The 17,622-nt window shown below is 44.2% G+C and overlaps 1 protein-coding gene across 2 annotated transcripts in view; it reads right to left on the bottom strand.

Annotated features, from left to right (window-relative positions):
- The window catches only part of SDK2 (sidekick cell adhesion molecule 2), a 561,876-nt gene extending 547,605 nt beyond the window's left edge, over positions 1–14,271 (bottom strand). For both annotated transcript variants that reach the window (XM_083148750.1, XM_083148751.1), the window contains exon 1: positions 13,734–14,271. In XM_083148750.1, coding sequence (XP_083004876.1) covers positions 13,734–13,806 — 73 coding nt within the window. In that variant the 5' untranslated portion in view covers positions 13,807–14,271. The remainder of the gene's footprint in view (positions 1–13,733) is intronic.
- Positions 14,272–17,622: the final 3,351 nt, after the last annotated feature.

Genomic DNA, 17,622 nt, shown 5'->3' with positions numbered 1-17,622 from the left:
GGCACGTTTTCAATGGGTGTGTATAGAGATGCAGAAGAAGTAGCATTGTTACCTCTATAGAGACACAAAGTGGACATTGTAGTTCTTGTATATTTATTAGGGGAAGGGTTTTTACTAGCATAAAGCTGCAGGTGTAGTGGTTGCAGCAGCATGCGACTCAAAATCAGTCACTTTCCATATAATGAGCTATTGCTACAGCCAGGGTTGCCCTTCTTTCTCCGATCACTAGCATACCTACAGATGTAGCTCCTCTCAGCCACCACTGGCAATCGCAAGATTTCCAGCGCTGACTCATGCTGGCGGAGAGGCGCTGCATCTGATGGGGACACGCGAGCGTCTCACACACACGCGCGCCCCCTGCACTCGGCGGCAGGGAGCGGAAACCCTGCCCAGTAACTACGGGGGGCAGCAGGCTCCATCAAAACGGGGTGCGCAAGCATCTCGTGCGCCCCCTTCTGGCAGATTGCGAGCGGCGGCAGATGGCGATAGAATGACCAGGAGCTGCTCCATCTGTACAGACAGCTTTGTTGGGGTTTCCCTGTAGAACAGCGGAGAGTAAGTACCAATAAAGCACTAAACAAAACTGTGTAATATGCTGTGTGTTAGGCACCAGTCTTCATGTCACTTTTTCTTTAAGCCAGGCATGTCCACACTGTTAGCAAAACTGTGGCAAGGCATGATGGGACTTGTAGTTTCTCAACAGCTGGAGGGCCACAGTTTAGACATGCCCTCTGCAGCTTACTTGATATCCTACATAAACATTTTCCATTCACTGGCCCTTATTCTGATCGGTGCGGATATTCCCGCATTCTTACGGAGCGGTCCGCACGCCACGCTGTTTTGCCGCATGCGGCCATCGTCCGTAGAAACGCCCACGTGTCCTCCGCATTCGGACGGACTGACTCTTTAAGAACAGGGCGTGTTTACGGACGACATACAAAGCATGCGTGTGCGGGAGAAACACTCCGATTCTGCACGGTATTACAGAGTATTACAGAGTATGCTCGGAAATACCGCATCCGAACGGGAGCCAAGCGGTGCTACCGCCCGTAAGCGGAGTATTTACGCCAAACAACCCACTATGAAGTATCTTCTGCAATACATCACATGACCCACTTATATAGGAGGTGCTGGAGTCCATCTGTGTGCAATTATATTTGTTTTGTATTATTATTTATTTTGCTGCATTCCTGCCATCTTGTTTATTGTTTGGATGTATTATTTTATGGTCATTGCATCACAGTGGCATTGACTGTGACATGAATATAAATAAATGTGTTTACTTTACCCAAAATGTGTGGTTTCATGAGTACATGTCGAATACACATGTGTATTGATAGTATTAAGATTCAGTCATGTCCATTGTTAGCAGTTTTTAAGTGTGGGACAAGTACAGCATATGTGGGGGATTACTAAGGTTTCCTTGAAGCAGCAATGGTTTCAATTAAAGCACTGACAAGCGGCCTATTAGTAAGTAATGAGTAAAGGCGTAGATTCTATTGGGTTCAGGTGTTAATGGTTGTAGTCATTAGGCGTACGTTCGCCTACCGCATGAACGAGTGGTGTCCGCAAAGCAATAGTACACTTGTGGACACCGCACATTTCTGCCCTTTTTGATCGCGTGCATTCGGAGTGGTTTCCGAATGTACGCCCCCCAACATAAGTGTACTCCCCCGTGTCCGCCCATGTTTCCGCCCCGTTTTGCCCACTTTGAAACTACGCCCATGTGTCATTCCGCATGACGCCCATAATACGCCCCTATTTCCCGACTGATAGCGGTGAACAGTTTTGGACGGGATTTGGCCGAACTGGTACCGAGTCAAGGCGTGGCACATGCGCGTTGCGTTCTCCACGCATGCGCAGACGCCGTAAATACGCGATCCGTAAGTACGCGGTAAAGTCCGCGTCAATCAGAATAAGGGCCACTGTGTGGTGTTGTTTTAGGATTAGTCAGCATCATTTTTCTTCCGCAACAGCTCTCAATGCCCTACATTATTTGTGTGTTCCATTCCTCTGTTTTGATCTCTACCAAGCATTCAATATATCTGAGTGAGATATTGTGTTACCGTGTCTGTCCCTATGGACCATGTCTTACAGTACCATAGAGAGAAATACATTTGCAAATCCCAGTGTGTCAGTGCTCTTCCTTCTTTTCGACACCTAACCAAAGAACATCAAGATCTAACCTCCATTTAGGTTTAGGTCTGTATAAAGTGTCACTCAGCGCAATATTTTCATTTAGATTTTGTCTGAGTCCCCAGTAAACTTCTAAACACTTTCAATTAAAAAAGTCAACCTCCTCTCCCCCAAAACAGTGTCTTGGTATCTTTTAAGTTTAAAATAAAGAATAGTGCAGTTATCTGTGTGTTAAAAACAGAACAGGTGTTGTGTAGTTCCAGTACATTGACATTCCTACTTAGCAAGCTACAAAGACCACGTTTTGGTTTAAACTTTTCTCATTTCCATAGAATGTAACAAATACTCAGATTACAGATTTCAGAAAAGGAGTCTATTGAAATACAATAAATTAAAAGTTCAACCAATTCTGAAAACAATCCATAATAATTTTTTCAATATACTGTTAAATTCGAAAAAGTCTGCAAGTACTTTCACCATCATAAGTGCCTCTGATAGATGTCGACATAAATACAAGTAGCTTAATTTATAAATAAAATTGCATTAAATGCTGTGGAAACTTGTAATACCAAAGCCATAACAAATTATGCAGAGTTGTACATTTTATAGGGCAATTAGACTCTAACGACCCAAAGAGATTACAATTTATGTCAAGATTCTAAAAACACAAAATCACACAGAAACATTAAAAATGCACTCTACCTTTCTAAACTATATACAGAATACAACTGACTACAGTGGATATATTCCATATGTACCCTACACAAATACAGTATATATATATATATATATATATATATATATATATATATATATATATATATATATATATATATATATATATATATATATGAGACAGAGAGAGAGAGAGAGAGAGAGAGAGAGAGAGAGGTAAGTGTTTCTGAAAGAGCACGCAAAGCCGCAAAGCCAGCTACAAGGGTTTTGCAAATATTGAATCAGTTCAAAGATCAAAGTTTCTTTAAAAAAATAAATAAAAGCACAGCGTGAACAAATAATTCCAGTAGCGTAAAGGCAAAAGCAATGGAATTATTTACAATACTATTTTAGCTTAGACTGGAGGTTATTCCACAAAATTGGCCACCATTTCCCACAATTCTGCCAAACTTCTTGGCATGAGAGACTATTACTGCAACTTGTAGATCTGCAAGAACCAAAACCATAGGATGTACCAGAGACCAGCAGATCTATTTATACACATGCACACATATTCTGCAGAGCTTTACAGAGAATATTGGAACATCCACTGCAGCAGGGGGCTTACAATCTATATTCCCTATTACATGTACATGCGCACACACACATTCATACTAGGGTTAATTTTTTGGGAGCCAATGAACCTATGAGTATATTTTTGGATTGTGGGAGGAAACCGGAGTACCCGGAAGAAACCCACACAAGCACAGGGAGAATATACAAACTCCGCACAGTTAGGGCTATGGTGGGGATTGAACTCATGACCTCAGTGCTGTGAGGCAGTAATGCTAACCATTACACATCCGTACTGTCTAATGCAGAGCGGGGAATAGATGCAGTGTCTATTCAGAGAGACAGAGGGGCATGGCCAGCAGCTTATACAGCGCTAGCCATGCCCGCGTAGTGATGGAAAACGGGGGCTTGGGCTGAATCGCAGCATTCTCTTCAGGCTACCCCGCATGTTGCGAGCAGGGCCCTCCTGCCTTTTAACGGTCTGTAAATACCCCGTTTGTTGTATCACTATCTCCTTTTGTAAAGTGCAAAGGAATATGCTGCGCTATATAAGAAACGATTAATAAATAAATAAATGAGCCTCCTGATTTATAAAGTGGAAATGTTGGGAGGTATGTGATAACTTTGTATATCTATGGCATCTGCAGATTGTAAGCTCATATGGCCAGGGCTAACATTTCTTTCTGTGTCATGTCATGAGAGGAGCGAAGAAAGGGGAGTAAAGGTCTAAAGGTGCCCATACACGCACCGATTCTGCCGTGTGTTTTGTGCTAAATTAGCATCGCATCACATTGCATGCGTTGTACATGCGATGTGCATGCGATGCAATAAAAAGACAATACAAAAAGTATGTGCAGCACGTACTTTTTGTACTGTGCGATGAGATGCCGCTGGAGCGCGTATCTCATAGCACACATCGCATCAGCAGAATCGGTCCGTGTATGGGCACCTTTAGGCCTAGCTGGGTGGTGTAACTACATTCCCAAGATGGTGTGGCTGTGTCAAACCACTTTAGCATGTCACTGCTTTGTATCCCCTCAATGCACAGCACTACCCAATAACAAACTGTAAATAAATAAATAAGTCATTAGTTTAACAGAGGACAATAACAACAACAACAACAACAACAACAACAACAACAACATGATGCAGAAATTCAGTGATAAAAGTAGCCTTGTCATCTGCCCACAGCCATTCATAAATGCATCTCCAACATCAATAGTGCCCAGTGGTTAAATAAACTGACTAAATTATAATAACACTGAGGACTGTGCAGGAGATATCAGTTTGAATATCAGGCTTCACTACTTGTGACTTAAAGTAAATCAATGATTCCTGATCAAAGGCATAAAAGCAGCAGGGCATACTGTACCCACACAAAGGTAGTGTCACCAAGTGGATGCTAGTGTGAAATGATTGTTCCCCCCCCTTTGACACCTTCATTGTCTGGGTATTTTTACAGTAGAACTCACTATATTTTGGCATTTAAATAAGATTTTTTCTTCTTTTTTTGAAGTGAAATAATCTTGTGGGTGTCACAAAAAAAAAAAAAATCAAAAGGTTTTATATAAAATATTTCACCCTGGTTCCAAATTGAACTTTGAAGGTGACGGAGAACCTAGCTGTCTATACACAATACACTGATTGCAATTTAAATATTGTGTTCTAAAATGTGGAAGCTTTAAATCTGGGTTCGGGAATACTACAAATGATATTCCTGAACCCAGATTTAAAGCTTCCACTTCCACCCTTTAATACACAATAGTCTAGAAATGGCCACGGAAATGCTGTATGCAATGCTGCTTTAAGAGAAATACCCGTGTAAGTTGCCTTGTTTAGGTAGTTACAGTACAGTAATAAACTCATGTGGTAAGAACCATCATGGACTGATTATCTGTTTTCTTACTAGTTCTGCAAGTATTTAGATCTTCTTCCACCACACAATTCGTGGCACCACACTGTGGCCATGATATATTTACTTCTAATGCATGGCTGCCGGTGCCACTGCGTTGAACACATGGCGGTAATCTAACAATACCTCTTCACATCTTGTGATCAATCCACTGGCAAAGCAACAGAGTGACAGACTTGCCAGCCATACAGAATGCCAGCCTGGCCGTAGACACTCACAGGTGTACTGGCAGTTGTTCGCGGTGATTTAGGATCATATTGTAAACCATCCTGCAGTAAAACTGGCGTGAAGAGCCATGGACAGGGGCCAAAGTTCTACCTTCAATTTATTAGGACGATTCAGTTTCATAGCCCTGACATATAAAAGCTGACTGTAGATAAAGAGCAAAATACTAGTTTCAAACACATTCTAAAGACCCCAATGCTTCCCTTTTATAGGCATGTCTGAATGATTCTGCTTATTACTCTGTACTCTGTATATCAGGGGAGCTTAGCAACAATGAACAGATTTACCCAAATGCTGGTGAATCACAGCCGAGGACCCTTGCCAATAATCAGAGTATAAATGGTCACAGTTTTATCATCTGACAATGCGACCTGAGCCTAAATATCCAACAGCTTGGACAACAATCTGCAGCAAGGAAACAGCACCTATATGAAGCAGCAATTTTACATCTGTTGGTTGTGTTGTAACCTGCCAGAAATGCATTGATAATAGAGCATAGGCTGTGCCTCTCATACCAACCATGGGTCACATTTGCCACAATGCAAGACATCAGGGCTTTCCAGGGCAAAGGTTGGTCCTGGCCTGATGAGGATTCGTAACATTGATTATCCCTAAACTTGCTCATTTTTAAAAGTGCTCTAATACCTCAGCACATGTCGGCTCAAAAAAACAGTCAAAAACCCCATGTCGACCTTTTGATTGTCAACCTAGACCATGTCGAACTAAAGCCATGGCAACCAAATGCTTGTCGACCATCATGTTGTAGACCAAATGACCGTATCCCGTTCTGCAAGTTAATGCAATTCTTATGAACTACTGTTATGCTCTGGGCATAGAGAGAGTAATAGTTATTGAAATACAAGTAGGTAATGTTACTACTAATTGCAGCATCTCTGCATGACCTGCAGAGGGGTGGATTGTAATAGCGTGATTATTTGCTAATTGTGCCACTCCTATGCAAATTCCAACCAATTGCAGCAATCTACTCTACGGATTGTGGCCTAATGGCAAAGTTAGTCTGGTCAGACTCCCATTACCACCTGCCTGTTTCTCCTCTCCGGGCATCTCCTGAAGAGGAATATATCAAAGTATGAAAGTAAGGGGAGGTTGGTCTCCCACAAAGTGCTAGGAGAAAGTGCGTGGTGTGCAGATACAAAGTTTTACTGGAGACATGCTCTTGAGATGTGCACCTGACTCTTGGCATGACTAGCATTTTATAAACCCATGTATTGGGTCAGTGGCGGTGCTATGTTTTTGAGAGCCTGAATCTTGAACTTCGCAATTAGCAACAATAGTGCAAATCCAACAAGGTCCACATGCCTACCTCTCTTACTCACACTCACCCTTCAATAATCACAGATCACATCACAGCATTACCCCCTTCCCCCTCTTCAATAGACACCACAGACAATGACATCACACACTGCTCAGCGCCACCTTGTCCCATGCTTTGCTACTCCGGGGAATGACACAAAGGGAAGGTCTGCACAGTTTCGGGAATTGTAGTTTTAAACAAAACTAATGTTTCATGCTATTTACAGAGTGCAAATCACAGAATTAGACTACCACTCTCAGCAGCTCCCATGGTACTAATAGCAGACAGGGCTTGGTTGTCATGGTGTTAATGGTTGAGGAGACATGTACAGATGACTGGCAGTCATCTAGGAGTATGGAATCCTGGGTTAGGAAAGTATACTTACACCCCCCCCCCCCACCCCATACCATCTATTTTTGCAGCCTAATCGTAACTGCAGCTTTGATAAAGCTGCAGTTGGCAGTGAAACGCGTCAGGCAGACCTCCGGTTCTTCACTCCAAGTGTGGGATACTGTACCCAGATCGGACTCACCCACTGGTACACTTTGACCCACGGATTCACCAGCTCAAAACACCCTCTTCATCACCCCAGTCCCTCCATTGTGTTTGGTGGCCACGGTCTCTCCTGGAACACTCAGCGGCATAATTCCAGCTTGCCATTTCCAGAAAAGGAGGACATTGCTTCATCCACCGATACCACCCCTCCAAGTTTCTTCTGTCGGGTTTCTGGCGGACACCGCTCACTGCAAAAGTGTTGGGGTATTCCACCCGCCCCCCTCCAATACCATCAGGATCTGCAAGGGGCTACATCTTCAGCGGAAGCCGACCGACAGCACTCTCTAATACCATCATCTACCCGGGTGAGGATTCCAACTACCACCCGTGGTTTCATTACAGATCGTCCACCAAATGGTAATGTGCACTTACCTGTGATCAAATGCCCACTCCCTTCCCTTTTCCATTTATTACATGGTTTACATCCCCTGTCCTACACTGGACTTAATACAGTCACGTTCACCCCAACTTGTGATGTGAAGAATCGGTTCTTATGGTACCTATATTGTTTTTATTGTGAATTTTTGTATTGTACTTTATTATATGTTTTTTTATCTTTAACAAGTAAAAATATTACTACATTGTAATTTGGTGTGTGTCACCTTCATTTTAGCGCTGCTCACACGCTTCGGCGTGATTGGTCCTTGTGTTTTCTTGTGGTGGGGACTGACTATCCCCCCTTTGAGCAGCAGCTAACACCCTGAAAAACACTTCCTGCCAAGCGCCTGTTACTTTCCCTTGGTCTTTGGCCCTGGGAATTTTTTGTGTCTAGTTCCATATATGGAGAGATTGTGAAAAGCGACTGAACGTGGCAGCTAGAAGCGTGGGTGTGTGCTGCTACATCTGAGAGGAATCTTTTTAAATGATTTGTATTCAAATGTAGATGAGCCCCAAAGCAGTTAGAAAGAGCTCCAATACTTGCTAAAGTGCTGGGATTCAATGTAAATGTATCTGTCTCTCATTCCTGTTTTCCCCAAAAATGTAACAGTGTAATGTGGGCTAGGTGACATGAGGGAGATTGCTAGACTAATGAGGGAGAGAGGGAGACTGCTGCTATTTCAGGGAGTCTACTGCAGAAAGCAGGAGGGTAGGCAGCTATGCCCCCACCCACTGCAGCATGACCCTCATCCTCCATGCTAGTGCCTAAATCTAACCTCTGTATCCTGCCACCTAAACCTGACCTCCCCTGCCCCATAGCCTGGCCCTAACCCCCTTTCTTGGTGCCTAAACACCCCTCCCCCCCCCCATATGAGTGTCTCACTCTATGTCCTAAGCTTGGAGATGAGTGCTGTTGCTATAGAAGTCTGATTATCTTCAGATAGTTTTCAAAATGACTACTGTATTTTTCTATTTTTACAGATAATAACATACATGTCTATTGCTATTGAATAAATAGATTTTTTTTTCAATATGGACTGTACTGAGGGCGGGTGAGACACCAGCACCTAGTAAGCATGTGATCTCTATAGCTGCGAGCTGTGGTGAAAGTGATGTTACAGATGGGAGCGAGTGACCTGTATGGTGTTCCGGCCCTACCCAGCATTCAGCATTCCACTAATTGTCGGTCGTTATTTAAGGTAAGCTGTATGTATACTCTGCTTGTCCACCTTGTTCATTCTAGCACCCTCTATCTTTGAAAAAACATGTAATTCCTGTTTCCTGCCTGGGGTTTCGCTGTCTGCTTTGGTGTTTCTCGCACAGGTCTGGTTTGCATATCAGTGCTGATGTACAGACCCCACTGTGCTAGAAGCACTACAGCAGACAGCGACACCCCAGGCAGGGAAGAGGAACTGCATGGGTTTTCAAAGATAGCGGGTGCTAGAATGAACACTAGGCATTCCAACATTACATTATATATTATATAACTGTAGTTGCCATGGTAGTTACTGTACACTCTGTAAAATGTGCATTTCCATATATTATTTAAAGACACAAAGGTGCATTTTTAAATTGTATTGCTGCTTTGTTTATAGGGCCTCGGTATATTGCAATGCTGCTGTAGATCATTCCCTAAACAAGTTGGCCCTAAACTAATTAAAACTCTCTCTCAAACTTGACCAATGCCAGCAGGACTGGGAGTCTTGTATGAAACAACTGTCCAAAACACATCAGTAGCACACGCAGGGGGGGTTCTTAGTACCCAGAAACACCCCCCCCCCAGGAGTCTAAGGACCTTTGTCTGCAAGCTGAGGGTCCCCTCTTTCCATGGGTACAAGAATTTTAAAAATCGGCCCTAGAGAACCGGAGATATCTGACTTCAAAATAGTGGTCCCCATCCAAGTCTGTTAATTGTTATTCCCAGTCAGATATTACAGGTTCTGTCTGACAGAGTTTTTCTGAGGGTATATTCCAAAAGCTGGTACTCTTCCCCTTTGATGGACTTGTCTCTACTGTTCCCAGAACCAGAGATAACAGCCTTCCAGCAGCTGGTTACTGCTCCAGCTCCACACACCTGGTATGTAGTTTTATATACTCGTTGGCGGATTGCTCTACCTACTGAACTCTGATCCCCTAGTCCCCAATACCAGTTGGTAGGTGGGATTGCCTAGTTTTTAATTCCATTAAAATCTAAGAAATCTATTTCCGGGAAATGGAGATATCTACAGTCAGGCAAGCTGTCCTCCCACCAGAAAATTTTGAATAATAAGCCCACTCCACTATACACCCCTCCTCTGCATACCACCCGCGGGACATCAAAGCATCCCCCACCTCTACCGCTGGAGGATTGTTAGGGGCCCCAATACATTGCTATGCCTAGGGGTCTACACTGCTGTTAATATATATATTATTATTATTATTTATATACATTTTGTCTATCTATAATACTTTAACTGACCCGGCATATACTGGGTCACCTAAGTGTCCATCTCCGTGCTTTGCTCCGCCCCTCTGGAAACCCCCTTCTGAAAATCCTGCGTTTGCCCCTGCACATACATCTTAATGTTTCCCAAGCATAACAAGGATGTAGAGAGCCAGACAGTATTGGCAACAGTTTATCTGTCTCACATGTTTGCAATGATCCCACAAACAGACTTTTCTAGTAGACATTATTTATTGGCCAATGTGTTCTTCAACAGTTTACTTCTGGATAAATCAGAGTGCACACAGGTGGCTTTTCACTGGCTCTTCAATCATGTCATGCAACAATTTGTTCATGTCTCAAATATCTGCCAAATATTGCCCACATGAGTTATATGCTGTAGTTTAACACATCCTAATGAAATTGCTAACTAGGCTTCACACCGAGGAATCTCAGACACAAAAAGAGTCACAGTAACACAAAATAAAAGTCTAAACTATACAGTATAAGTTACTATTGTTCTGAATAGGGTGGAAAAGAGTTTTAAAAGGTGGTGAAGGTGATTGGTGGTGGGAAGCATATCCAGTGGGCCTCATTCAGTGGTGGAAGCAGGTCGACGTCCATTGGGTTGACCACTGAATGTCAACATGGGCTGAACACCTGAAATAGGTCGACATGGATGGAAGGTTGACAAGCATTCAGTCGACAGACAGAACTGTTGACATGGGTTTTCAACTATTTTTCAGCCAACAACTACAACCCATACTGAACACGAACAGGAATGTATTAGCACCACAATCGTTGGCCATCCAGTAGGAAGACCACAGGACAACGCACTTGTCTTACCAGTAAAAATATTATTAGAATAAATTGTGCCAACATCCCTGGCAGTAGTATAAGCAGTATGTACAGGAATAACTGCAATTACAAGACATTATAACAATAAGATGGAGAACCGAGAAACATTGGTTATGAACAACTCGCTTGCTAGATTATTCAATGAAAAAAGGTACAACATGATGTGCTGAAGACAGGGCTTGTAAACATGTATGTGCCAGCAATATGGGCAAATACACTACATGCACCTACTTCATGCCTTTAGAATCCATTGCGCTATTACTAATACAAAGAGAAATAGGTCTTCCCACATTCTATCATTTTAAATAAAAAAAGGTGGGAAGGAGCCCCTATGAAACCATTCATCTAACTTTAATATGATTTTCATGCATTGGTTGGCGGCCACAGAGCGCACTAACAGCGGAGAGGTAAGAGCGAGCACTAATGTTTACATGCAGTACCTTCCTAATTATAAATATGGCATGCTGCCAAGTCTGAATCTCCATCACCACAACAACAAAACATATGTAGGTTTTCAGATTCGCAAAACTCCTAACAAGGGGCAATTAAATATTATTAGAATTCACAGTAAACTAACTTAGATTTTGAAATGGCAGTTTCTTTGATGTGATCTTTAAAAGAAGTTTTACTTTGTACATTCTGTACAGTAATCTATATTTATATAGTTGGTGTGTGAGATTCCTTTGCCTGTATATCATTCCATTGTGATATGGAATGCATCAAACAAGTGAAAGCCATAACTCATACGCAAGGATTTACAGTGCTCTCAGTGTGTGTGGAGCATGGAGAAGCATAAATAGACAAGGGAGGTAATGCAGAGTAATATACACTAATGAAAAACACAAAAGCACTGCGTAGTCTGTGGTCTATGCTCAGTCTCTATTCACGGGTGGTTTAAGAACTCCAATTTCTGATTATAAGCTCCAGATTTTTAAGTTGCATTTCATTTATGACATGATATTTACAAATATAGCTTCCAGAAAAGTTTAGTGAATCAGCGCTGAAGTTTCAAATCTACTTTAATTCATGTTGTGTACTGTGAGTGAGCCCTTTACACCACTTGACATAGAAAATGTCAAGTAGCCACCGCTTACGCCAGTTACGTTAGCCGCTTTCAGATAAGCGTCATCGTTCACTCGCCATGCTTCGGGCACGGTGGCTCGCTCCGCTTGCCACCACTTCACTAAAGGTAATAGAAGGTGGAGTGGACACAGGAGGGTGGTGTGGACCCAGGGTGGAGCGCCGTACGCTACGTACGTTCCGAAGCGTAAGCGGTGGCCGCAAAGAGCAGGAAGTACCAGAAAATGTTCTACTCATGCTGATGGACACAGCTGTAGTAACCTTATACCCATTCACTACCTATTGTACACATTAACATTGGGGAGGTGGAACATCAAAATATCCAAGGCAGCTTCATGCCTCTCCAGACAACCCAATGTGTATGTACCCCAAATATAAAACCAAACTGCATAGAAGTAACATTCTGCAGACTGTACTGTATAGCTCTGGCAAAAGTATACGATATTTACCTTTTACATCATACAAGGGGGCAAATGAACTAAACCTTGGGTAATGATAGAGAGAAATAAAGTATTAGCCAATCAGCTCCTAGCTACTGTTACAGGCTGTGATTGAAAAATGACAGGATCTGATTGGCTGCTAGTTTATCTCTCTCCACTTTATCAATCTTTAAAGCTTTCATCCCGAGATGTTCACAATGACCCCCCCTCTCTATTGCAAGGCATTACTTGAGTGAAGAATTAGAGCACATATGTATCCCATAATGAACCCCAGTCTGCATATGGATAGCTGAATACTGTGTCCATGTATAACATTTGTGTCATTGTGCCGCACACATTACATAGGGCATGTGGATTATTTCAAATAACAACAAAATCACTGACTTCATTCTTTCTGAATCCAGCAGACACGTTTAAGACACTGTGTAAATGAACCTTTTAAATGCTGGAAATGCAAAGCTATGGGCAGGATGATTTGTATGTGGGCACACTTAATGACAGAGACAAACAATATTAACCCCTGCAAAGCCAGTGGTCCTTTTTCAATCCATAGTAGCATGAAAGGAAGCTACTACAGTATATAAGGCTTGGGTTTAGTCATGTAAACTTCACCTGTGGCGGACAGAGGGAGCAGATAGATACACACAGTTCCGCTGCTGCCCTCCTGTACTGTGTAGCAATGTGCATACTGTATATAGAGTATGCTCAGAATACCAATGACACGCTGGGCGAGATACTGAGACAAGACACTTGGATACTCAGAGTTTATCTGTACACTGCCCTGTCTGCAAACAGGTGCAGTATATACTGTACTTATACTACAATATAGGAAGGATAGATAGATAGATAGATAACAGAAATGTTACATTGATGTAGTTTACTTCACAGGACATATTTTCACAATCAATTGCAGCAGTGAAAGTGTTACACAGCCTAGAAATTGCCTGAGCCTCCTGAGTAATAACTTAGGCACACACCTGTACCCTTGCTCCATTATTACACTCTATTACAGCCCCTGCCTGATTAGATCAGCCTGTATAAAGATCTCGCCTGCCATTATACCGGTCATGATACATGAAATAGTTTAGACGAACAGATGGAGATGTGCAAGGTGGAATAGCTCTCAATAATCATTACACTGTGAAACCCCCCACACCCACCCTCGTCACTTCCCAGGGTACCAACCTTGAGCCCAGGCTAGACACAGCATCCCCAAAACTGCCATCCATTTCCAGGTCTGCAAGTATTCTCCTGACATTCTTCCTGTTGTAATCCTGAGTGCAGCTCCCAGGAGATGAAGGTGAGTAAGATCTCTGACAAGGGGCTTGCACTTTGGGTATCTGCTGCACCCCCAAATCCCAACCTGCCTCCACTGCAATAAGGTGATGTCGGAAACTGCTGCACATGGAAATGAGGAAATCTGTCAGATTCCTGGGTTCGCTCGGATGCCCAGAACAGATGAGTGAAGTTTGATGCAGAGTCCTGTTCCAAGCCCTAGATCCTGCAGCCGGGGCTATTCAGGAGAAAGTTTATATGCCCTGCTAGCCAGGGTGGGCAATGCATTTGGGGGGTGATCTGGCTCTGCTTGTCCTTGTAGATCTCACACAGCTTCTACAAGGCTCTGTCCTTTCTCTCCACTTGCTTGTTCCTTGCCTGCTTCTAGCTTGCCTGCTGCTCCATGGATGGTGAGCAGGGGAATGCTGCTGCTGGAGCCAAAGGGAGATAGGATAAGGAGGAGGGAGAGAGGGAATGAGACGGGAGGAGGGATGCATAGCGTGCATCAGTGAGTATTGCCACCTAGTGGTCACTCTGTGGTATTGTAGCAAACACGCGTTCCTACAGTATATTATTGGTTCTTGCGCAATGAGAAGGTAAGAGGATGTAGGACCGGGTGAATTTATGTTCACAGCAGCAGGTGAGATTTTGCTATTTAGAAATACAGTACATGAATAACTTACATTATTCATTTGTTAAATTCCTGCTTTAGGTTAGTGACTTAAGTCCTATTGGAGAAAGAGCGCTATATAAATACAATAATTATTATTATTATTATTATTATTAATCATGTTTTAAAACTTTGTTTTTTTGCTGCAGCTAATCCCTAATACTAGCAAAGCAGGGACATGCGCCCTCTCCCCTTAGTATATACCTTCCTTTGAGTCAGCATGCATGTAGCAAGTGAATGCTATTATCAGAAATCTTGGGGCCCTGTACACTGATATTTCTGTGGCCCCCCGCCCACCCACATATTCCCAAACCAACACATTTTGTATAGTGGTGGTACAGAGAGGGCACGCTAACTTTCCCTTACTAATATGGAACCTCCGGATCTGCCGTTATCTGCGGCTTCTACTGCTGGGCGATCAACAACAGAACATCTTTTGAAAATACAGTATCTGCTTTTTGGGATTCACAGAATTTCCCATAAAACTATTCTTGTTGATCGCCCAGCAGTAGAAGCCGCAGATAACAGCGGATCCGGAGCCGCCATAATAGTAAGGGGAAATTAGTGTGAACTCTGAGTCTCTGTACCATCGCAACAAATAAAAAATTAGTTGTAGCATTACAATCTCTTTGATTTATTTCTTTTTATTGGTATTGCTTCAATAATGCTGATTGACTACACTCTGCCTGACTCTCTCTCTGCAGAGATGAGCTCCAGGCAGCTAATTGCCTCCTTCCCTCCTTGACCTCATCACTTTGGTCACCTATACGTTCGAGGTCCGGATCTAGGGGGGCCATTTCTGACTTCAGTTGGGGACTTGTCTTCTCCAACTGTTCTGTCGTGGTCTGCCTCCCTCCCAGGGCCGGCGACAGGGGGGGTCAAGGGGGACAAGTGTGACGGGCCCCAGCGATCTGAAGGGCCCCAGAGCTTCCATGCCCCGGCATGACCACTGCCTGTACTAGCTGGCCTGTCAGTGACCCTCGCGGCCCAGCCGTCTACTGTGCACCTGAAAGCAGGCTCTGGAGCAGTGAAAGGTTCAATGAGGTTAATGCAGAAAAGGGTTGTATGGATTTGGGATTAGGTGGGGCCCCAGAAATATCATTGTACAGGGCCCCAATATTTCTGTTGCTGGCCCTGCTCCCTCCCTCTCTCTCCTGCTGCGGCAAGAAGTCACTAGGTGGGACAGGAGGCAGCCACAGCACAGTGCGGAGCAAATTTCACAATGGGGCCACGCATGCTCAGTAAGGTCCTTGTGCAGACAGGAGACAGCCAACTCAGCCTCCGAGCAATGAGCAGTTGCTGCCTGCTGCACTGTACGCGTGTACGGTAATGGACACTAGTCTCCCGTCCACACACACATTACTCACACAGCAGCCGGAGAGACCCGGCGGCGGCTCGCAGCTGCACACACAGTCGGACAGAGCCAGACAGCACACTCTGTGCACACAGGGCCGGCGCCACCACTAGGCAGCTCTAGGCATTTGCCTAGGGCGCTGGCCACTGGAGGGCAGTAGTCCGGAGCTGGGAACCCCCCTGGATGGGAGGGTTCCCAGCAACCTCGTCAGCTGCTGATGCATCACACCCTCCCCCTGTCACTTCTGACAACCCACCCGCCCAACGCCGCTGTGGAGAGACACGGCACCCGGCAGGTGAGCTGCTTCCCCCCCCCCACCCCCAGCAAACTCGGTGGCAACCACCGCACCGCTCTCGCTCCCCCCCGGAGCGACCGCATACTCCACCCCCCCTCCCGCAGCGGCCGCATCATCCACCCCCCCCTCCCGCAGCGGCCGCATCATCCACACCCCCTCACCTCCCCCCGGTAACAGTTCGCCAGTGGGCGCCGGCACCGGCCCTGTGTGCACACAGACATGGTCGGGGGAAGGGCAGCACGCACAGACTGCACTGTAGACGGCCGCAGGGGTGACATGGCTTACAGATGGGCCCCGGCCGCAGCCGGGCTCTGGGGCCCTTCAGATTGCTGTATCCCATCACACATGTCCCCCTTGACCCCCCCCCCCTGTCACCGGCCCTGGCTATTGTGCCCCATGGTCAGGGCTAGAATAGCCATCTGACACTTCTGGCAAATGCAAGAAGGGCCGATGGCCTTGTGGGCCGATTTTGTGCAGCCAGTTCTGATGTGTGCCATAATGTGTTAGTGTTCCCACTAGGCTGCTAAAACAGCCAACCGCCGTGTAGGCCTGTGTGCTCAAAATGCCAAGGCCGATTTCAGGTCCCAGTCCAGCCCTTCCCATGGTACTACTATAGAGTGCCAGTGAGGGAATATTGAATAAAGTCTTATACCCAGTGCTAGATAAAGCCTTTGGGGGGCCTGGGTCACTTTAGATAGGGGCTGCTCTCCCTCCTGTCATTACTGGCTGCGCACTGCAAAGGAGAATATTACACTGTCACAACACAGAATAAAGGCAGTATAAATGTAAAGACCATAGAGGCGTTATTGTCACTGACAATTTCAAATAAACTAGGAGGCAAGTTCAAATGTAAGGACATGTTATAAAGCAAATGTAGGAACATGTTATAAAGCAAATGTAGGAACATGTTATAAAGCAAATGTAGGAACATTGCACTAAGAGAGTCCAAAGTTTCTGGAAGAGTACATGTAAACTCCACAGGTAAGCATGCTAGCCAGGGCATCTGGATTACCAGAGAGTTGTACCTATATTACAGTATATGTGGTATACAACTGGTCTAGGTACAAACCTGTTGGTATTAAGGGGGAAATATTCTAAAGGAAATTTGTAAAAAATAGGTGTATTTGTATCCAGAAATACACTTATTTTTGACATTTACTATCCTGAAAATACAGCAATTCGTATTCGTATTGATAGCACATCAATACGAATACGAATTGCCGTATTTTCGGGATAGTAAATGTCAAAAATAAGTGTATTTCTGCATACAAATACACCTATTTCTTACAAATTTCCTTTAGTAAATTTCCCCCTAAATGTCTTGCAGGATCTACAATGTACAACAGGCTGAAAATCGGAAAGCTCTAATGGGGAAGTGCCCATAAAGGGCTCAGGGTTAAAGAATCAATGGGTAACTGTAGGGGGGATATATATACACACCACATGAAAATCGTGTGTTTGTCCCTCTGTACCTTGTTCT

Source organism: Crinia signifera, chromosome 6, assembly GCF_055691185.1.
Source record: "Crinia signifera chromosome 6, ASM5569118v1, whole genome shotgun sequence".
Taxonomy (NCBI): domain Eukaryota; kingdom Metazoa; phylum Chordata; class Amphibia; order Anura; family Myobatrachidae; genus Crinia; species Crinia signifera.
Note: the sequence above shows the minus strand (reverse complement) of the source record. Positions and strands in the feature narration are given on the sequence as shown.